The sequence below is a fragment of the Ovis canadensis genome, chromosome 12, assembly GCF_042477335.2.
Source record: "Ovis canadensis isolate MfBH-ARS-UI-01 breed Bighorn chromosome 12, ARS-UI_OviCan_v2, whole genome shotgun sequence".
NCBI classification, from domain to species: domain Eukaryota; kingdom Metazoa; phylum Chordata; class Mammalia; order Artiodactyla; family Bovidae; genus Ovis; species Ovis canadensis.
The window spans coordinates 31,715,020-31,735,446 of NC_091256.1; the positions used below are offsets into that span (position 1 = coordinate 31,715,020).

At 37.3% G+C, this 20,427-nt stretch overlaps 1 protein-coding gene across 4 annotated transcripts in view; it reads left to right on the forward strand.

Moving 5' to 3' along the window:
* SPATA17 (spermatogenesis associated 17) overlaps positions 1-20,427 on the forward strand; it is a 250,526-nt gene that overhangs the window by 89,760 nt on the left and 140,339 nt on the right. For all 4 annotated transcript variants that reach the window (XM_069544611.1, XM_069544612.1, XM_069544609.1 and 1 more), the window contains exon 6: positions 17,799-17,922. In XM_069544611.1, the coding sequence (XP_069400712.1) occupies positions 17,799-17,922 (124 nt within the window). The remainder of the gene's footprint in view (positions 1-17,798; positions 17,923-20,427) is intronic.

Sequence of the window (20,427 nt, forward strand, 5' to 3'; positions counted from 1 at the left end):
AAAAATATCAAATTAGGATCTTAAATGGGTTTAAGTAGTATAGGGAAAATGTAAGTAGTATGGGGAAAATATTTTTTAAGTAGTGTAAGGAAAAATATTTTTATAGTTTGAGTTTTCCTGCCAAAGAATGAGGAATGAGAATGCCTCATTCTTCATTTTTGTGGATTTTTTTAAAAAACATTTATTAATAAGATTTTGTTATACAGAGGCTACATACTTTTTGCTAATTTTATAATTATATTTCTAAGAATTTCACATTTTTCTGTTCTATTTGCTAATGACATTTTCTTTCTTTTTCTTAGTATTTCTTTTTTACATATAGAAAAGCAATATATTCGGCTCAGTTGATAAAGAATATGCCTTCAGTGCAGGAGACCTGGGTTGTATCCCCAACCCACTCCAGTATTCTGGCTTGGGAAATCCCATGGGCAAAGGAGCCTGGTGGGCTATAGTCCATGGAGTAGCAAAGAGTCAGACTTAGTGACTAAAAACCACATATTTGACCTAGTACTTTTATATCTTACTGATAACTGTAATTGGATCTCAAATTCTTAAGTTACTTAAGTTATATTAATGGTTTGTTTCTTATACATTCACTCACCTATCTAATGAGGGGCGGAGAGTGAGCTGGAGCTGTGGGCAGCGGTGCTCTTGCCACTGTCCTCCCAGTCTTCTGACCTCCTGTGGAAACTGAGGTCATGAGTCAAGATTAGGGTGAAGTTCCATCACTCGTGGGCTCTCTTTTCTTTCTTCGGTTTACTTTATTCAGCAGCTCTCGGGCTACTTTTCCCCGTTCTCCTCCAGCCCAGTTTTGCCATCAACTCTTCCACCTCTTTGTGACCCCCATGGACTGCAGCACACCATGCTTCCCTGTCCTTCACTATCTCCAAAAGTTTGTTCAAATTCATGCCCACTGAGTCAGTGATGCTCAGTGATGCTTTAACCATCTCATCCTCTGCTGCCCTCTTCTCCTTTTCCCTTCAGTCTTTCCCAGCATCAGGCGAAATTATTGGCCTCAGATTCTCTCCCTCAGTCTCACATCCCACTCATTCAGTCCCCTGTCTTCATCCTTCTTGCTGGTGAAAGTTACTAGGTTCTTCACCTGTTCATTCATTTCCCACATACTACTTTGTGATTAAGGGAAATACCCTGAGTTTGTACTTTAAAATTCAATTGAATATGACAGATATTCTCCATTTATTCAATTCCTAGTTAGTCTCTTGAGTTTATAACGGGACTTTGACTGTTCCTTGTTTTTTTCCCATATATTTTTGTTTCTGTTTGTTCATTTGGCTGATTTCAGAAAGGCAAAGGAGCATACATTTACTGTCTTCCTAGAAGGCCATGTGTGTGCTTGTGGGTGTTCAGTTACTCAGTTGTGTTAGACTCTTTATGACCCTTAAAGCCCACCAGGCTCCTCTGTCCGTGGAATTTTCCAGGCAAAACACTGGAGTAGGTTGCCATCTCCTTCTCTAGGGGATCTTTCCAACTCAGGGATTGAACCCACGTCTCCTGCATTGGCAGGCAGATTATTTACTTATACATGGTTCTTTGTTAATTAAAGCAGTTTTATTTTAACCCATGATTCTAGTATTCTCTATTAAGATATGAAAGTTTTATCTTTATAGTAATATTGACCATTTTTCTATTTCCTGGAGTTTTTAACATAGAGTATTCACTGAATAATATGTCTATGTATAAGTACATGTGTGAATGAATAAATATTTTGAAGATAGGATCATATATTCTACTATAGTACTTAAATATTTGTTATGTGGTATAAGTCTGGAGGATCCATATTAGACTCTCAATAGTAGCAAAGTCTGATTCTCTTAAAATACATAATGCTTCCTTTTTACTTTTTAAAAAAATTAATTTATTTTAATTGGGGGTTAATTGCTTTACAATATTGTAGTGGTTTTGCCATATATTGACACGAATCAGCCATGTGTTCCCCATCCTGAACCCCCCTCCTACTTCCCTCCCCAGCCCATCCCTCAGGATCATCTCAGTGCACCCACCCTGAGCACCCTGTCTCGTGCATCAAATCTGGACTGGCGATCTATTTCACATATGGTAATATACGTGCTATTCTCTCAGATCATCCCGTCCTCGCCTTCTCCCACAGAGTCCAAAAGTCTGTTCTTTACATCTGTGTCTCTTTTGCTGTCTCTCATATAGGGTCATTGTTACCGTCCATCGTGCTTCTTTTTAAAAACTTTTTTTTTATTGTGGTAAAAGTCACATAGTATAAAACATACTACTTTAACCACATTTAACTGTACAGTTCAACGGTACTAAATACACCACATTGTTGTTTACCTCTCAGCATTATCCATCTCTCGAATTTTTCGCCTTCCTAAACTGAAACTCTGTGTCCCTTAAACACTGAGTCCCCCTTACCTCTCCCTGTCCCCTAGCCCCTGGCATCTGCCGATGTACTTTTCCAGTTCTATGAATTTTACCATTCCAGGTTCCTAGGATAAATGGAGTCAAACAGTATTTGTCTGTACCTACTGTATATTGGAATGTATTTTAAAGGTTAGCTTAATATATGTCCTACAAACAGATTGTACGTTCCCCCCACCCCATGCTATACAGTAGGCTCTCACCAGCCACTCATCTCACACATAAAAGTGTATACATGTCAATTCCAACTCCTAACCGACACCACCCGCCCCCCCACCCCATGCCCACACTCTCTCTCTGTTTGTGCCTCTATTTCTGCTTTGCAAGTTGGTTCATTCTTGTATATATTGTTTCATGTTTTACAGTAAATGTATAATTAAGTAAGCATTTATAATAATATTCTGATATCATCTGAAATGCCAATTTACACATTTTATATTCTCAGAGGCTCTGGGATGCAGATGAAAGAGCAAGTGTAGAGTCTTAGACCTCAGCACGAACCTCCCATTGAAAACACTAGGGATCAATCTTTCAATCAAATAGAAGTATTGTCACTCAAGCACATTATGTTAGCATTAATTGCTCAGTCATTTCCAACTCTTTGCAACCCTATGATCCCAGACACATTATGGTGCAGTGGTAAAAAAATTTGCCTGCTGATGCAGCAGATGTAAGAGACATGGGATCTATCCCTGGGTGGGGAAGATCCCCTGGAGAAGGAAATGGCAACCCTCTCTAGTATTCTTGCCTGGAGAATCCCATGAACAGAGGAGCCTGGCAGGCTACAGTCCATGGGGTTGCAAAGAGTCGTACACGACTGAGAGAGCGCACAGTACACAAATCAAGTGTACGTCAAATATGGGATCACAAAGAGTCAGACACAACTGAGTGACTTAACATGCACACAGGCACAAGAAATATTGATCACTTATGGTATACCAAGTATTGTGCTAAACCTTTGATCCTCATTATCTCCTTCCATTTTCACAATAAACCTGTGAGGTAGATCTTATCACCTGTTCTATACTTCAGCTAGAGATAGCTTAGTTTTGCTACAACTTTCCTCTAAGTATGATTTTTCACAAGATCCTTAATTAGGATGGAAATATTTGTATAGACATTTGTTAAAGAATGAATAGTTACTTTAAAGTAAGGCTAAGAGTGGAATATAGACACTAAACTATCTCATAATTATTTGGTAAAATTAAATAAAACCCATTCATGGTCAAATTGATTTCCTTTTTGAAATATATTTTATATTAAAGCTAGTCAATAAAACCACTTGTTTTTATGAAACAAATTATTTTGAATTAATGAAAGGAGTGGTAGATTTTCCATTGTTGATAAATGCAAGATATTTGAATTGTAAAATGAGGCTGTTTCATAGATTCATTTGGTAGGTAAACTGTCAGGCAGCCTCTACAAATGGGCTGTTGTGTCATTGCACTTATTTTTAGTATTTGAACTCTAATGAACTAGGCAGTCTCACAATTCATCTCTCGTGAATCTGAGCAGTTAAGTAGGTAAGACGAAAAGGTGCAGCTCCATTCGACTCTAACATATCGTTGGCTGTCAGGTGAGCCTTGTTATGCTGTCCATCCTCATTTAACTATCCCACAAGATCTCTTAATGAAGTTAAGCCCCAAGTTCACTCCAATAATTCTGTGGCAAGAGTTTGTGCAATGTAACAATTCATCACTTGTCAGGAAGGCACTTTTAGTTTATACATTTAATAAGGGCATCCTCTAGCTTGGTTAATTAGAAGTGAACAGTTTGCATATTTACTAAATGCAGAGTGTCATTGCCACCACGGCCTATTGCCTACATGAATTATTTCTCTATCTGCAATAAACAGCTGGGTAATTATTACTGCCATAATCAGATAAATTCCCTCTGTAAGGCTTTTCTTACATGGCAATTCTTTGAACTCATCCAAAGCTGAACAAAATTTATGAACTCCAGCAGTGAGGCCACTTTTTCATAGTAGGGTGTCCCTGTTCCCGATTTCAAGGACATAGTGGCACACCATAGATATTGTGTAAATAAGGAGAATAAATACGATTACCAAAAGATAATGTTTCAATAAACTATTTAAAAATATAATATTCTGATCTCAACCAACTAAATGATAGCAGTTTGGCTTTATCGAATTTTATCTAGATGACAGGTTATTTTAGTACGAGCTAGCTTAACTTGTAAAGAAAATAACATTTTACTTTTCAAGGACAAAATTAGTCTGTAATGTTAACTATGCACATGACTTTTTTTTCTGTATAATCACTTTATATATGAATGTACAATGATTATAGCAATTAATTTGGTAGAATTTAGATAATAACATACTACAGTGTCTAACTTAAAATACATGTGTAATCTTTCCTTTTAAAACTACTACTTATCCATAATTAGTAATTAAAAACATAATCCATATAATCACCTTAAAATATGAAATGATATCAACTATTTGATCACAGTCTTTTTATTGTTAACAAGAAGGCATTATCTTTAACAATTTGCTATTTCAAAACATTTTTAAAGCAAAGTATATAAAAAGGAAAAAATAACTCTATTGCTGAGATAGATTTAATAAAAAGAAAAAGCTTATTATATTGGGTATAATTTTGCTATGTATATCTACATATACAGATATTTTAAAACATTTTTCAAATTTAACTCTTTATACAATGGATTTCAAGCAATGTACAAAAGATATTTATGAGTAAAAAAGAACCATGGTAAAGGAAAATACAGAATGACAATTCTAATAGTATGACTGATCTGAGGATAGATAAAGTTAGTTAAGTATGTCCCATTGTCAGAATGGAGAAAATATTGCTGTATATTTAAGAAACAGCTTTTCTAGAAGTTTCTAGAAATTTCATATATGAATCTTCAAGAGGAGACACTGAATAATGTAGTAAACAGTGGCTTCTGTAAACTTTTTTTTTTTAACAAAAAAAAGCTCTGTGAATTTCAAGTCTCTCTTTTTTTGTGGTGATATCTTGGGGGCACTGGGGCAAGGGGGAAAGAAGCCAGAATGTAGCAGTAAACTGTATTCATTTGAAAGCAACGGACTCAAATATGCTGGTTTGTGAACTTAGCCTCTTGGTTGTCCCACTTTGAGGAACGAATGGATTGGCAGTTCTTTTCTCTCAGTTATCCTAGCTGATCCTTTGACAGGAGGCAGGTGCAGGACAGTTCCTTTTCATATTGCTGGCTGAGAGTAACTTCATGTAGTAAAAATCAGATTTGGGTACTTCATATCTTGTTAATATACGTTTTCACTCATACTTGAAGATATATTTAGGTTATTGTGAAAGTCTATCACAATGGCTACCCACTCCAGAACTCTTGCCTGGAAAATCCCATGGATGGAGGAGCCTGGTAGGTTGCAGTCCATAGGGTCGTGAAGAGTTGGACATGACTGAGCGACTTCACTTTCACTTTTCACTTTCATGCATTGGAGAAGGAAATGGAAACCCACTCCAGTGTTCTTGCCTGGAGAATCCCAGGGACGGGGGAGTGTGGTGGGCTGTCATCTATGGGGTTGCACAGAGTCAGACATGACTGAAGCAACTTAGCAGCAGCAGCAGCAGCATCAAGAAAATGGGTCTATTGCTAAAAGCTTATTGAAAATACCATCCAGTGGGCTATTTGGCCTTCACATTATTTGATGTCTTTGAAGCATGTGACACTGCTGATCACTTTCTCTTCTAAGCTTTCTTATACCTTGCATTCTCTGATGCCACTTGCTCCTGTCTTCATTGCTCTTTCTGATTGTTTCATGTCTAATTTCTTTTGTGTGGTTGTTGTTTTAGTCGCTGACTGTGTTCAACTGTTTGTGACCCCGTGGACTGTAGCCCTTCAGGCTTCTCTGTTCATGGGGTTTTTCGGGTAAAAATACTGAAGTGGATCACCATTTCCTTCTCCAGGGGATCCTCCCAGCCTAGGGAATGAACCTGCAGCTCCTGCATTGCAGGTGAATTCTTTACCACTGAGTCGGTGGTGAAGCCCTTCTTTTATGTACTCACCTTGATTTGCCTGATCTTGAATATCAGTATTCTCTCTTTGATGTACTTATCTTTTTACTCTTTATCCTCTGGACAATCTCCTCCACTTTAGTGACTTCTGTTTCCACGTGTATTCTGATGATTTATAAATCTGAATATTCTCCAGCCCAGAATGTTCTGATTATCATTAACATTTACTCAAATGCCGGCCAACACTGCATCCACACTTGGAGATCCACAGACATCTCAAATTAAGCATGTTTATATGTGAAGTAATAATTCCCCCTCCAAATCTCTTCTTCTTATGGTGAATTGGACTGTTTTTCATCTCAGTGCCCAAGCCAGAAATGTGAGATTCATACTCAAGGTGATTTTCTCCATTCTATTGATGACCAAGCTCTTTCACTTATTTTTCAAGCCCTCTGTTCTCATTCCTCATTCGTACTGCTGCCTGAATGATAAAATACAAATCTGATCAATGTAATCTGTTGTATTATCTTCCTTTTAAGGGTTCCATAAGAAAAGATGACTTAGAAGTCCTAGAAATCTGTCAAGTATGAACATTAGGATTATATTTTAGAGTCAATTCATACCCCAAATAAATGCATTGTATTCTGAAATAGTTATAATACATAAAATCTTGAATCTTTGAAAAAATTGTTAACATGTATCTTAGTTAAAATATTATTGTAGAATAAGAATTCCTAAAGAGTGTATGTGTCTAAAGAGAGAGGTGTAAATAATACATGTATATATATATATATAATAGACATTTTGTAATAAAGTGGAAATATAGGCAGTTTATATCATACTACAAAAGCAGTGAATCAAAAACTCATCACTTTTTTAAAAATACTTTTTTTGTCCCTGCTTTGTAATGCTTCTAAGCTTTTTCCCTTCTTGTTTCCCTTTTAATCTATCTATTTCCTTTCTCAGGAGTGACATTGAAGAGAATTGAGAGAGAAAATTACCCAGTTTCTTTCTCTCTGTCTCCATTCTTTCTACTAGTATTTTGTAATCTTTTCTTACCCTCCCTAATGGTACATAGGATAAGATTCTGTTTAGCATTCATACAAAAGTGATACCTAAGATAAGTCATAAATTCATTGGTCAATAAATAGTTTTCTCAAACTCATTAGATAATTTACTGGAGTTACATGTGATATACTGCTTTGAAACAGTTGTTGTCATCCTGTGGTCGGTCACTGCTTTATGATAGCATCAAGATTAGTTTAGAGACATCCCTCATCTGTGTTGAGTGGATTGCATGCAAAAGCGGCTGCAGTTATTTTTGCTTTAAAATGAAGTTAACACATTTCATTGAGAGACAATGTGTGATTTTAGAGTAATCACAAAGTAAATAAGATCTTGCAGGTATTCTCATATGAAGTGGGAACTACTACTCAGCTCTGACCTCTACCTAAAACAAAACTTCACTAGCTTGGTCCTCGTTCTCCATGGCTGCTGATTCACTGTGATGATACACTCTCAAGGGACAGAGAATATATTGCACCTCGATTTACCTTTTTGCAGGAAAGCCCCCATACTGTGTCTCAAAGACACCATCTGTAAAGTTGCTTCATTTCACAAAGAGCAGGCACCTTGTTCATGATACCTGCCCGTTTTCCAAACTCAGTGAGATGTTGTGAAGAAATAAAGCCTGTGAAGCACTTGGAGCGCCTGAAAATGATGCACTAAGTCAATATACCTATTATTATGACTATTGTTGTACTTAGCTCAATGTTACTCTCAATTATTGGCCATCATGTATATTACATAAAAATTTACTTCCTTTTATAGAAGTTATTCAGAATAGTAAAAAGAAAATAATTTTACAGTGATATATGTGCATATTTTTTAGAAAGAATACTGTATAAAAATGTCATTTCAACTAAGTCTATTCAAAAGAGCCAGAAGAAGAAAAAAAATTTATTTTCATGAATGATTTTTGAATGGAGTCTTACTGCTTTTTAAAATCAACCAAAGTAGGCAAATGAAATAATGGAGCAATTGGATGCTCCCTTTTTACGATCAGAGTGAAGTCATGGTATTGTAATTTTATAACATTGACCATTATCTTCTCTTTTAGTTTCTTTCATCCTCAAAGTATCTAGTCTATAGAGTACAGATTTGCTAGCATTACCCTTAGAGAGCCCATTCTCCCTTGGTCAGGAAGCCTTTCTTCTGCTCTAAAGTGCATTATCCCACCCCCTGCTTGCTGTTGACGGCTCAAGTCTACCAAAGAAAGCTGGAGTTTCTTGTGCATGAAAGTGAAAGTGAAGTTGCTCAGTTGTGTCCAACTGTTTGCGACCCCATGGACCAAGCTCCTCTGTCCATGGGATTTTCCAGGCAATAGTACTGGAGTGGATTGCCATTTCCTTCTCCAGGGGATCTTCCCGACCCAGGGATCAAACCCGGGTCTCCCTCATTGTAGACAGACACTTTACCATCTGAGCCACCAGGGAATCCAGCCTCATTTCATTACCACTCCTCTCCACTGCACCTCACTCTCTTTAGTGAAAGCCTGCTCATTGTTCAGTTCCTGACCACAGTGCCTTTTCCAACCCCTCTAATCAGAGGCGAGCTCACTGAACTCAAGGATCGCTTATGTATTTCTCCATAGACTTATTCTGTCTATACGCTAGTTGGTTGTCAGCTATTTTATTTGCAAGCTACTTGAAGGCAGGGACTGGACTTGCTACATGTTCATTTATTTTATTATTTTAAACATACTTATGACTGCCTGAGTGAATAAGCAAATGAGTGTTAATTTTCTTCATGATACTAACTCCTAAAGTAGCTTAAACGTTTTGAAGAGAAATTGATCTATATTGCAAACAAAGGATTTTCAAGAGTAACTGAGAAGTGTTTTATGAGAGCACTTTTCTAAATCTTTTCAAAATGTGAAAATCTCGACTCTAGATTTCAGAGTAAGGTGTAGTGTTCAGTAGCAGCCTGAGTGCTTGAGTATCAAGGACTATGTACTGTGGAGTGCTTACTTTTAAACTGTATTTCCCCTTTTGAAAATGATACCCTAATGAGATTTACAACACCTGTCCAACATTCCAGGGCCCAGGTAGCCAGGTAGATATCATAAGTGATTTAAATGATTTGACTGCCTGAAAGTGAAGCAATAGGTGGGGAAACAGTGGAAACAGTGTCAGACTTTATTTTTATGGGCTCCAAAATCACTGCAGATGGTGACTGCAGCCATGAAATTAAAAGACGCTTACTCCTTGGAAGAAAAGTTATGACCAACCTAGATAGCATATTGAAAAGCAGAGGCATTAGTTTGCCAACAAAGGTCCATCTAGTCAAGGCTATGGTTTTTCCAGTGGTCATGTATGGATGTGAGAGTTGGACTGTGAAGAAGGCTGAGCGCCGAAGAATTGATGCTTTTGAACTGCAGTGTTGGAGAAGACTCTTGAGAGTCCCTTGGACTGCAAGGAGATCCAACCAGTCCATCCTAAAGGAGATCAGTCCTAGGTGTTCATTGGAAGGACTGATGCTAAAGCTGAAACTCCAATACTTTGGCCACCTCATGGGAAGAGTTGACTCATTGGAAAAGACTCTGATGCTGGGAGGGATTGGGGGCAGGAGGAGAAGGGGACAACAGAGGATGAGATGGCTGGATGGCATCACTGACTCAATGAACGTGAATCTGAGTGAACTATGGGAATTGGTGATGGACAGGGAGGCCTGGCGTTCTTTGATTCATGGGATCGCAAAAAGTCGGACACGACTGAGCGACTGAACTGAACTGAACTGAACTGTGATGTATATATATACATATCTCTTGTAGTACTTCATAGTGCTTTAGCTAATATGGCGATACTCATATTAAGATCATTAACTGAATATAATTGTATCTCTTCATGATGTCTTCATGAGTAGAATCGAATCATCTTACTTTCTAACAGAGCTTACATTGCCGTGTCTGTACATTCATGCTTCTCAGACTTTAACAGGCAAGAGGCTGACTCACGGTCCTACCCTCCAGAATTTCTGACTGAATCAGTCTGGGCTGGAGCCTGAGAGTGTGCATTGCTAGCAGTCCCCAGGTGAAGTCAATGCTGCTGTTCAGGGAATCACATCCTGAGAACCACCCACTGTCTTTGGCAAAGAGCCAGAGTCCAGGTTCTCCCCTCCCTTCCCTGATAGAGGCTTTGTCACTGTGGTTTCTTCCCTCTTCTAATTAAATCATCAGAAGTGATGAAATATACTAGTAGTCAGCTGAGAAATAAATAAAGAGGAGACTCACCTAATTTATACTAGATATTAGGCCAACTATTTTGGGAGGGACACATCAATGAGTACATCTTAACCCTAACCTTAGCATGTGGTGGGGGAATACAGAAGTGATGCGTGTTTATAGGTATAATATGCTATAGAACGTAGTAGACATTGAAAAGAAAGGCAAGGGATCATGAGAGCAGGAGCAGCTAGAGAGTAGTAATTATTAAGGGAATCGTCAAGCCCTTTTAGAGGAAAGGGTAAATTTTGGGGTGTTTTTTTTTTTTGCGGGGGGAGAAATTGTTCTTGTTCTGGACTAGAAGAGAGGAGAAAAATTATAAAGACAAAATTTTTTGGTACATATTTTGAAATGAATAGGACAATGAAGCAGAATAGAAAAATATATTGCTCTCTTCCATTAATTGCCATTAAGATGGCATAGATGGCCATCTTAATCATTTTTATTAGGGTAAAAAAAGTATTACATGAGTCTGCTGAACAAATATTAAATAATTTAATCAGTAGTATATAGAAAGGGCTAATTCCCAAATTCTAATTATGAGTTTGGTTACTTTCCATCCTATATAAATATTATTTCTTTCTGAAAACAATTTTGAGCAGAGTGCTGTATTTTCTTCAACAGTTTATGTAAGTGTGTTGTTCTTCTTTGGTTCAGACCTTAGAAAAAAAATCAAGAAACACTTTTGAAAGGAAAAGTCATTGTGACAAGAGAAAGACAATGTGCAATGCAAGAAAACATGTGTGATTACTCGACAGGAATCTTTCATCTGGGCTCAGAATTGAGCCGGCTCATGTACCTGTTTTTGTAATCACTTCCCTCAGGTTTCAGGCATCATTCATACGATGACTTCCATACTTATATGGAGACAATAGGGTAAATTCTTTACAACATTAATTATATCCGGCATAATGGCTCTGCTGTCTAAGACTATCTTTGTAAAATCTATTTATTTATTCATTCAAATAGATATGGACAAAATGGACATAGTCTTTACAAAATTTGCAGTCTGATGAGTGAGGTACATTAAATAAGCAAATACTCTGGCTTCTCTTCTGATCAAAGATAATAAGCAAATTTATCCATGAAGACATAATTAACAATGTTAAATTCTATAGAGGAAAAAAACTAAATTATGGTATTATGAGTGAGAACACCAATGGGAGAAAATTCAGCTTGCTGTAAAGGGAGTTCAAAGCAGAAAACAGAGTATAAGTGAAAGTCCTGAGGTAAACTGTTGGCTAGGAAATGAAATTAGGGTCACTGGGTAAATTGTTTGCTGGGAAATAAATAAGGCCGTGGTGACTAAGGCGTAGTAGTGACAGGAGAATGTGGTATGAAGTGAGATGGAGAGATAAGCAGGGCTGTTCCCGAAAGGCCTTGTGGTTTGTTTGGTCTGTTAGTTGTGTAGGGCTGATTAGCTCTTAAGCATCTTTTCAGGTTCAGTCTTTTTTTATACACCAGTATGATGTACACTGGACTTCCCTTGTGGCTCAGTGGTAAAGAATTCACCTGCCAATGCATGAGATGTGAATTTGATCCCTGGGTTGGGGAAATCCCCTGAAGAAGGAAATGGCAACCACTCCAGTATCCTTGCCAGCGGGCAATAGTCAAAGGGTCGCCAAAAGGTCGGATACAAATTAGTGGCTAAACAACAACAATGATGTACATTAGCATTCTTTACACACATAAAGAGTAGCAAGTGGGAAATGTGTGTTAATGTAAGAATTAAAGATTTTAAAATGTAAAAAATAAAAAACTAAAAATAAAAAAATAAAAAAATAAAAAAAAATAAAAAAAAAATAAAAGCAATAACATTTCAAGCAATAAAAAAAAAAAAAAAAAAAAAGAAGAGAGGACACGTGTGGCTGCAAATGCAGAAGTTTGTGTATTCCATTGTCACTTTGTTGCTGTTCATTTGCGAAGTTGTGTCCAACTCTTTGCGACCCCATGACTACAGTATGCCAGGCTTCCCTGTCCTTCGCTATCTTCCTGAGTTTGCTCAAGCTCATATCCATCGAGTTGGTGATGTCATCCAACCATCTCGTCCTCTGTTGCTCCTTCTCCTCCTGTCTTCAATCTTTCCCAGCATCAGGTTCTTTTCCAATGAGTCAGCTCTTCCCATCAGGTGACCAAAGTATTGCAACTTCAGCCTCGGCATCAGTCCTTCCAGTGAATATTCAGGGTTAACTCCCCAGTTATTAATGCTATCACCTGATGATGAAGAAGAGTTGCAATTAATTTAAACTTTTTCAAAACAGATCAGCTTTTCCCTTTTGTGGACTTTGGAAAACTAATATGGATTTTTTTTGCTACCATCAAAGTTACCATCTCAGAAAAAAAAAAGTTTATCAATATCTAAATAAAATATTGGATTGGGCAAAATGTATGATATGAATACAGTATTGTGCTTAAAGATGTGGATTTTGCTCAGACCTAGATTCAAATTCTGACTCTGCCACTTTCTAGTTTGAGCGTTTGGGCAGAGATCTCATCTCTGTGAATCTCCTTTCCTAATCTACAAAATGGGAGGAGTGATATCTGCCTCACAGGAAGGATTCAATGAGGTATGTAGATATCTTAAAGGGCTTCCCAGGTGGCTCGGTGGTAAAGAATCCACCTGTCAATACAGAAGACGCAAGAGACTCAGGTTTGATCCTTGGGTCAGAAAGATCCCCTGGAGGAGGAAATGGCAACCCACTCCAGTATGCTTTCCTGGAAAATTCCATGGACAGAGGAGCCTGGTGGTTTACAGTCCATGGGGTAAAAAAAAGAGTCAATCATAACTGAATGAGCACACAGATGTCTTAGCCAGGAAGCTCTTGGAAACAAAATGTAAGTCAAAGATTAAACTACTGATCCTTTATTTGGGTCGTTCTAGTCCAGGGCAGTGTGAGGGTGAAGAAAGGGAGAGTGAAGTGTTTTAGAAAGAGTGTAGTGTCTCAGAAACAGACTGTGAGACAGTGACTTGGCTCATGAGTGTTGTTGGGGGGCATTTGGGGAACAACATTTTGAAGGGAGTGGAAGAAGAAAGCAGAGGGAGACGCTGACCTGCATCAGAAGTCTCCATCAATCTCAGGAAGCTCTGGGATTCAGATGGGCCTTGAAGGTAGTGCCAGATTGACACAGAGGCCTCTGTATTCCTTCCGTTACCAGCTATTGGGTGCAAGCTGTGGTAGAGGGTGGCAAAACCTGGGATGGGGCAGCTGCTTTTCTCCAGTGGAATGTATTTAGCTCAAGCTGTCTGCCACTAACACTCAGGGCAGCTGTATTGGGTGCTTTGATCCTTTAGTGACCAAAAGCTTCACATCACATCCCCGACTGACTCAACTCAGCACAGCAGGTATGCCTGCTGTTTTTAACCATACAGGATTTCTCCCAGTTTGCAAGGAGACCTCTTAAAGCAGTACATGTAAGGCAGAAAAAAGGGGGAAATTTCTCTGCATGAATCTTCTCTGTCCCTTTCTTCCCACTGTTCAAGGTTTGTCCCATGCTTCCTGCTTTGTAGGAAGCCAGACTCTGTGCTCTCCCTCATGGAATTTTATCCATAAGGTGCACACTAGTGTGGAGAGAGAAAGGAGGAGCTCACTGAGGAGATTTTAAAAAGCATAAAAGATTCCTATTCAGTGGAGTAGATAAAGCAAGTAGCCTCGTACCCCGATTGCAGGAAACATTCTCTAATGTAACACCTTACTGTATGCTAGTCGTTACTTTGAGCACTTTAACAGAGATTAATCAATTTCATCATCACAGTAGCTTGATGGAGAAGATCCTGAGACTGATAATATATTTGCATTTTACAGATGAGGATATTAAGGCTCAAAGATTAAACAGCTAGTAAGTAGCCCAGGAGAAATCTTATAACCAGGTGTCATTTCAGAGTCTGTGTTGGTTAACTGCTCTGCTATATTGCCTCCAAGTGGCTGTTACTATTTTTATTATTATTATCATGTTAGACTATGTAAATATTTTATTATCATTATAGATATCATTAGCAAAATGTATTCAAATATGTAAAGCTTTAGATAGTTTCAGTAATTTTTGCCTTTATTTTTACAAATATCTCAAAATGTTTGTACATATAAAAACTGGTGGAGAAAGTCTTGGGACTTATCCAAGTTTCATTAACTGTACAGTAGTAAACAAGATCATAAGATGAAAGAAAATATATGTGGTTCATTCAATAAAAATATCTCCTGTATAGTATTTCTTGAATTAGGATGACTACAATCAAATATAAGGTTAGAGGGTCTGCAAATCTGCTGCTGCTGCTAAGTTGCTTCAGTCGTGTTCGACTCTGTGCAACCCCATAGACGGCAGCCCACCAGGCTCCCTCATCCCTGGGATTCTCCAGGCAAGAATACTGGAGTGGGTTGCCATTTAAATCTAGGCGTTCTAGTTCCATTTCTGCCATTAACTGATTTATTATTCAGATTGGCTCATTTCACCTCTTTACGTATTTCCGTATTTGAACAACAGGGCAATAAGTTATACCTATCCCTTATATATCACAGGATTTTTTTTCAGATAGAAATCAGACTATATACCTGAAACATAAAAACATATTCATAACAGTCTGAAGCTATTTGGAAAAATTTGTAATTGTTTAACAAGCATTTTAAAAACTGCTGGATTGGAAAAATAGGTGAATTTTATATCTTTGTAGGAACCCTAGCTACAGTGGTTTCCAGCTTTTGATCTTTAATGGGATCATGATTTTCTATTGCATCCTTTACACTGAGCCATATCTTCATCTCTATTGCTACAACAAAAAACCTGTGTATCAAGGATAAATAATTTAATCCGCTCTTCCTACTTAGTTATTTAACAAAGAATATTTAACATGAATATAATGGAGGTTTTCAATACGACTGTACTTGTTCAAGTAGAGCAATAAATCAGCATAAGATTGATTTTTTTTCAGTAACTGTATGGATTTATTAAATTAATTTTGTGATTTGAGATTACCCTCAATTACTTTTTCTAGGATTTTTCAAATTACTTGGGTTTTTTTGTAGGGTTTTCCAGTTCCTTCTGGATTTACTCTGTGTTTATATACTGCAAACTAACATTCTCTAATGTTCCTCTCAGTTTTAACTCTCCTTATCAAGCTTCTCGAGTATACACAGATTGTTTTAATTTTGTGTTTCCATAACCTGAAGATGAACTGTTTTTACTTCTTTAAATAATTTCCACTGCTGATTTTGTATCCAAGTCCTATTTACTTCTTTGTACCTTACCTGTTTGTGTATGTGTTCAATTTTATTGGGCTTTTTTTTTATGTTAGATCTCTTCATATTCATTAAATTACTTACAGAACACAAACTTTTTATAGATTTTTTTAAATTTTTATGATCATTCAGAATATTGCTGTGCTTATCTTCGGGGTAACATAAAATCGGATCATGCATATTTGAGTTATTATCCTAATAGCGGCAGTTCATTGGCTATTTTAAACTCTCTTGAAGACTTATAAGAGAAATTATAGAAGAGATATTTATTTTTAACATAATATCAAAAGTAAAGATGAAAATTAATGATGTGCTCATTTTTTAATGTAACACCTGATTGTTATTTTTCCTGGTAAAAATTCTCAGTTATTCATATGTAACTGCCTTGAAATGTGTACCTAAGGACAAAGAAAGGTCACCAATCCCTCTAACTCCTGGTTCTTTGTCAAAAATGGACACAGTTAATGAGGTTTGTTTGGTACAGAACAAATTCTCAGACACAGATAGAGATCCTTTCAATGGAAACAAATTTGTTTGGCTTTACCAGGTTACTTAGCGATTAATAATAGCCTTGAGATGCAGGTCAGAAAGGTCATTGTACCAGCTTGCCAGCACAATCTAAATGTGCAGCCAGCCTCGCTCTGTGGGTACAGAAGCCCCCAAAATACTATGCATAAAGTAAAACAGGCTATTTTCTGACTCCTTTTTTCATATTAATAAACAATTTTCAAGAGAAGGGTGGCAAAATGAGGGCCATGCCACTCCAAGTAATTCATTTATTTTGCAATTTAATCTTATGTTGGAAAAAATAGCTCTGCTGCAATAGCAGGGCATGGTGATTTTTAAACGTCAGTGTGTTTCATAAGTAACCTTGTATGAAGTATTGTATTAGTAGCCTTTAACAGAAAATTGCAACAAAAATATTTCTAGTCATTGCAGTAGGAACAGGACTCTTTTTTTTTTTTTTTTTAATTTTTGGAATTCTCTTCTCTACTTTCCCTGCTATCTTTGAGGCATGTGCCTAGAAGATTGACTTAAAATTTTACTTACAGAACTAGACAGTATGTTACATATTAAAAAAAAAATAAAGTACAATTTCAAAACATTATTTTAATGTGAGTGTTAAACTTGTTCTTTGAAATATAAAGGATTATTCTCCCATAGTTTGATATTATTATTCTATTTAGTAGGTATTTTTCACATAGTATATTTTCAGAGCTAATTATGTGTTTAAATTTCTTATATACACGTATATGAATGATGAAAAGTTTCATTATTTTAATGGGATTTGTTACACTTAGAATGCTGTGAACTTTAATGTACACAGTTTGACTTCTATTCTAATTATTGGTATAACTGAATAAAATGTCAGCCTTTCAAAGACAAGATAGTACATGTATTATTGTTGATAATATTTGAACTGTTTAACTGAAGTAAATTTAGACTAAATTAAGTATATGTTTAAAACTCTATCATATTTTTAAAATTAGCCCATAAGTATGTAAAATAAACAACTAGAGCTTTGTAAATACCAAATTTAAAGGAAATCAGTAGTTTAGATGTTTTCTTAAGTCTAAAATGGTTAATCTTCAGCCAAGGAAAATGATAGCACACTAATTAACTTACTTTGCATTTAATATAGTCCGTTAGCTACTGAACTGATTTTAATATGTAGGTATTTGATTTTCAAAATTTCGCCACTGAAAGATCATTTAAATGCTTTTTAAGGATTGCAAAGATTCATTTAGAATGTGCTGGTAAGATCGATTACTCCACTGATTTTGATGAATGTGGAGGAAGGTTGCCCCTCAAAAACTGACTTGATTCTCATCAGTGAAAGAATTAAAAGGTTAGCGTATCTTTCGTATCACAAATAACTGCAAACTTTCGCTGCAGGGAGGCCCTGGAAGAGTTTGCAGAGATGAAAGAAAGGGAAGAGAAGAAGGCAGACCTCGAAAGGGAGGAGAAAGAAAGAGATTACCAGGCTCGAAAGATGCATTACCTCCTCAGCACAAAGCAGGTTGGTCTACCTGTCCCTGACAGCTCGCGGAAGCCACTGGGGCCCCCAGCCTGACAGAGATAAACTAGCAGGCTGAATGGGACATGACTCGTTGAAAAGATACCGCAAAGACACTACTTCAAGTTCAATTCTGTGCTGCTCTATAGGTGCACACAGGCACCCCGGCTGCCCTGTGACAGCAGCTTCATGGAGGCAGCTGGGCCAGGCTGGTACAAAGGTCCAAGTCCACCACCAAGGGCATAACATCCGTTTCCAAAGGCAGACTGAGTGGCTCACGGTTGTGTTGTGAATTGATCAAGAGCTAAGAAGTTATTAAGTTGAGGTCGCTTTCATGTTGTCTCTGTGAACTGAGCCAATGTTGAGATTAAAACCATCCTTTCTAAATTCTGATGCAAGTTTTCAGGTATAGCTTTTACCCAAACTGCATGAGCAGCTGTATATTCGTATAGAGATGTATATGTGGAATTTGGAATATTAAGATGTTTCTTTTCTGATATGTGGGTAGGTTTCAGTGCCTCAGATCTCATGGTTACTAAGAAAATATACACTGCATGTAGAATATTTTGCTCACAAAGAATAAGATGGTTGCTGTTTAAAAAAGCATGAATTTAGGGATTGAAAAGTGTTTTGTTACTTAAGCTTAAAGCTGTGCTCATTCAGTCATATCTGACACTTTTGCAACCCCATGGACTGTAACCTACTGGGTTCCTCTATCCATGGGATTTTTCAGGCAAGAATAGTGGAGTGGGTTGAAATTTTCTTCTCCTGGGCATCTTCCTGATAGGGATCAAATCCAAGTCTCCAGCATCTCCTGCACTGCAGGAGGATTCTTTACTGCTGAGCCGTAGGGAAAGTCCAATGGGAGCTTGAGGCTGGAAACTAGCAATTTCTTGGGTTTTATTCTTTCTCCTAGACTTCAAGCCCGATTTTAGGGTTCTTGCTGAGTTGCATATGCAAATCTCTTCAGACCGGGAAAGCCAGTCCTATCCCAGTGGGAGAGAGTGAATTTAAGAATGAGTGTCTTCCTTAGAGGTATCTAAGTTCAAAACCATAGTAAATACTGAGCTGGCTGTGTACATTTGGAACACAGGTCTCTTGTACTTCTGGCTTCTATTTGGTAGTCTAAATAACAATACTTTCAGTAATGATTACTATCTTAATATTTACTTTAATTTGAATAGCTGAATTGTTTTCGTTTAACAGGCAAGGAAACTGAAATTCAGATAATTTTGTGACTGGCCATAGACACAAAATTAGTAGTAATAGCTCTGGTGTTCAAACTGAAGTCTTTCCACTCTAAATACCCAGGTACTAATTTAAAGATAATTTGAAAACTAAAAAGTAAAAGTATTTTCAATTTTTATTATAAAATCCATAGCAATGTAAACATTTTAGTTGTGTGATTAGTGGGCTACATTTTAAAGATACAGAATTCCAAATCTTTTTAGCAAAACTTTTTTTTTCAAATGTTAATTACTAATGGTAATTTCAATTTTGTTGAGACTAAGGGCAGCTACCGAAATCAGATTGAATATATTCTTTGCAGCCAAAGATGGAGAAGGTCTATACAGTCAGCAAAAACTTACTGGGAGCTGACTGTGGCTCAGATCATGAGCTCCTTATTGCCAAATTCAGACTTAAATTGAAGAAAGTAGGGAAAACCACTAGACCATTCAGGTATGACCTAAATCGAATCCCTTATGATTATACAGTGGAGGTGAGAAATAGATTTAAGGGACTAGATGTGAGAGAGAGAGTGCCTGATGAACTATGGAATGAGGTTCATGACGTTGTACAGGAGACAAGGATCAAGACCATCCCCATGGAAAAGAAATGCAAAAAAGCAAACTGGCTGTCTGGGGAGGCCTTACAAATAGCTGTGAAAAGAAGAGAAGCGAAAAGCAAAGGAGAAAAGGAAAGATATAAGCATCTGAATGCAGAGTTCCAAAGAATAGCAAGAAGAGATAAGAAAGCCTTCTTCAGTGATCAATGCAAAGAAATAGAGGAAAAGAACAGAATGGGAAAGACTAGAGATCTCTTCAGGAAAATTAGAGATACCAAGGGAACATTTCATGCAAAGATGGGCTCGATAAAGGACAGAAATGGTCTGGACCTAACAGAAGCAGAAGATATTACGAAGAGGTGGCAAGAATACACAGAAGAACGGTACGAAAAAGATCTTCACAACCAAGATAGTCACGATGGTGTGATCATTCACCTAGAGCCAGACATCCTGGACTGTGAAGTCAAGTGGGCCTTAGAAAGTATCACTACAAACAAAGCTAGTGGAGCTGATGGAATTCCAGTGGAACTATTTCAAATCCTGAAAGATGATGCTGTGAAAGTGCTGTACTCAATATGCCAGCAAATTTGGAAAACTCAGTGGCCATAGGACTGGAAAAGTTTAGTTTTCATTCCAATCCCAAAGAAAGGCAATGCCAAAGAATGCTCAAACTACCATACAATTGCACTCATCTCACATGCTAGTAAAGTAATGCTCAAAAT